Source organism: Eurypyga helias, unplaced genomic scaffold, assembly GCF_000690775.1.
Source record: "Eurypyga helias isolate BGI_N326 unplaced genomic scaffold, ASM69077v1 scaffold10262, whole genome shotgun sequence".
NCBI lineage: Eukaryota > Metazoa > Chordata > Aves > Eurypygiformes > Eurypygidae > Eurypyga > Eurypyga helias.
The window spans coordinates 1-3,006 of NW_010234067.1; the positions used below are offsets into that span (position 1 = coordinate 1).

Consider the following 3,006-nt stretch of genomic DNA (forward strand, 5'->3'; position numbering starts at 1 on the left):
TGGCACAGGCGAGCGGCTGAGACAGCTCCCCTCTCCCCTCTTCTTCCAGTTCCTCTGCCACGTCACGTCGGTGCGAGACCAGTCATGCATCCCTTGCGAGGAGAGGGTGAGTAGCGTCGCTGGCTGGAGGGACTTCCTGCTGGCGGCAAATCAAAGTTTGGGAAGCAGTGTTCATTCATGCGTTTTATTTCCTTGTGCCTGAACGGGAGGAAGTGGCTGTTGGGTAACACCCCAGGTTTACTCTCTTCCCCTTTTTCCCTCCCACCCCTGGTCTGGGGACGGCGTTGGGCACGGGGAAGTGAAACTCCGAGGGGTGGCAGGACAGCAGGTTGCTGGAATGTTTCTCAAACACTCCGTGCCGCAGCTTTAATGCTTCCAAACCACCAAAGATTTGCACAACTGGATGGCTGGGATTGCAGGGTTGTGTAACTCCCGCTTACAGCGGCCTTGGTTCTTCCTCGCTCGTTAGTCACCTCCTGGCTATTAAGCAGCCGGAGCGGCTTATCTCGAGGGAGCGCGCGCTCTCTGATTAGCGCCTGTTTCCATAGAAATGCTGCAAGTTGTTGACTTGCTGCCTGCGTCCACGGGGGAATTACCGCTCCTCTGGGCTATGAACTCTCCGCTGGAGGATCTTTTTAGCGCAATTTTCTACTTGTAGAGCACTTAGTGAGGCTTTGCTGCTGTAAAAAGAACCCGAGAGGGTACATGATGGGGGTGGAACAGAGATTCACGGAAATTATTGACTATTTCATAAACCCCTGCTTTGCTCATCTTTTTGGCTTTATTGTTTTCTCAGTCAGCAGATTTCCAAATCCTGCCCAGCAGCTGTGGGCACGCGCGGGATGCCTACGCGTTCGGAACAACGGTGGAAAACCTCCTGACGGTCCTGAACGATCAGGGTGAGGAACGACAGGCGTCGGTTTCGCTGTCGACGGGCCTGTGCCAATTGTCGGCAGCTGACGGACGTGCTCTGGGTTAAAATCCGGGCTTTGCCTGCGTTCCCCTCTGCCTGCGGTCGGATGCGGCCTGCAGGAACACAAGCGCTCCCAAATCTGTGCTGCGGCGGTCGGGAGGGGGCTTGGAGGACAGCAGCAGCCCTTGATATCCACGAAGCCTAGGGAGAGAGGTGGAAAGGCTGTTCTCCCATCCCTTAGGGACAGACACGAGCAATTCTGCCATCAAATAGACTTCTAGAAACAAGTTTTTGGGTGGGTGGAGGACTCCTGAACATAGTTACGTGCAGTTTTGAGAGAGAAACCTAACGGCAGGCACTCTGGCTTTCAGTTTCAGGGGATATTCTCTCCGGCTTTCAGCAAACCTTGCGCTGTACGCTGCTGAATCCAGACCCCAAGTGTCGCCCACCGCTGTCCAGCCTCTTGTCTCACGAGTTCTTCAGGTAAAGGGAAGGAATATCCCGACCCTCCTGGCATGTTTCTGTGCCTCACGTGCGTTGATTGTGCGGAAGGCGTTAATGTCGGGCGGGAAGCGCAGACTTAATCCCTGCCTTTTAGGGGGGTCTGTGACAAAGATTGCCTTAAATTAAGCTCCCCAAGCGCATGGGAGGTGGTGGGAAATCCTCTGGGGAAGAAAACATGGCGCAGCTCTTGGCCCACCAGCATTTGTCCCGCATCCCTCCACCTGGCAGGGGTTTGCAGTCTCTTAGTCGTGGGTGGGTTAACCTCACTAAGGATCACGCCTGCTGGTTTTGTGCTTAGGAACGATTTTCTGGAAGTTGTGAACTTCCTGAAGACGTTGACACTAAAGTCCGAGGAGGAAAAAACTGCGTTTTTCAAGTAAGTGAGGAAACTGTCATGTGGGAAGTGCTTCTGCCGGATGGGATGGGGGAACCTGGGAGGGCTGACGGCCGGAGCGGGAGTTCCTCGGCTGCCTGATTTTGATTGCTCTGGCAGAACATTGTTTGCTCTCTCGTATTTCAGCTTCTCCAGCCAAAGTAGCGATGGCATCAGAGCAAACTACTCCCTCCCTCCTTTCCCGCTTGTTTTGTCGCTCGGGAGGAGCGGTGCCTGCCGGGCTCCGCAGCGTTCTGATACCTGCCGGCCCCTGCCACGCCGCTGTCTGTGTTCTAGTTAATTCACTCTGTGGGGCACAAAGCTGGTGATATTGGCACAAACTGAGCGATTCGGGTTCTCTTCCAGGCGCTCTAGCAGTGAGGGAGACGTAGCACCCGGCCCCTCTCGAGGCTGCACGCCCTTCCCCTTTAGGCAGCTCCTGTAAGAGCACGAGTGGGGTGCATTAACCTTGGGCTGCCAGCGTGGGCTGGGGAAGAGCTGGTGGGTGTCTTGGCTGCAGTAGCACAGCATCCTGTCGTTGCTCCCAAGAAGGTTCCTGTAAGGGAAGCTTCCTTGCTGTCACGGCCTTATCTGAGCCTGCAAAAGGGAGGTGGTGATCTTTTTAAGCTATTTTTCCATATAAAAGAGCCTGGCTGTTCTCCGAGGGCTATTTTCTGCCTCTCTTGCACTCCCATGATCAACACTGGTTTGATTCCACCGGGTTGGGACTAAGGGGCGGGAGGGGATGGATCTGTCTCTAACAGCAGTGTTTACCAGGGGAGGGAACAGATACTGTGCTGCAGGACGGGGCAGTTGCTGGCTCCTCCCGGCCTAGAGAAAAGCTGATTGTTGCACAAAATCAAACTCTGACTTAAACAAACGACCCAGGCGCTGTAGACCACCTCTGAAGTGTATCACACGGAGAGGGGAAACCTTCACAAGTGGGCTGCAGCGGTGCCTCGGGATGTGCTGTGATCTGTGGTGGGGGCTGATGGGCTGTGCCTCTGGCTCCTGCTTTGCTGGAAAGCCTCAGGCAGGAGCAGAGCGTGGTCCTGCTGGGTAGTGTGAACGCAGAGCGGGAGGATGTGACAGGGCTGTGTTTCTAGGAGATGGGGCAGACGTGGAGAGGAAAGCGATATAAAAAGGGACACGGTTGTAAATGCATAGAAGGTTGACGTGATACTAACTGCTCCCTCCTGGAATGCAGATTCCTGCT

At 54.9% G+C, this 3,006-nt stretch overlaps 1 protein-coding gene across 1 annotated transcript in view; it reads left to right on the plus strand.

The window, feature by feature from the left end:
- Positions 1 to 49: 49 nt before the first annotated feature.
- The window catches only part of SCYL3 (SCY1-like 3 (S. cerevisiae)), a gene marked incomplete at its 5' end in the record, with an annotated part of 8,701 nt that continues 5,744 nt past the window's right edge, over positions 50 to 3,006 (plus strand). The window contains 5 exon segments of the mRNA XM_010161926.1: positions 50 to 106; positions 797 to 899; positions 1,285 to 1,396; positions 1,716 to 1,813; positions 2,272 to 2,295. Of these exon segments, the coding sequence (XP_010160228.1) occupies positions 50 to 106; positions 797 to 899; positions 1,285 to 1,396; positions 1,716 to 1,813; positions 2,272 to 2,295 (394 nt within the window).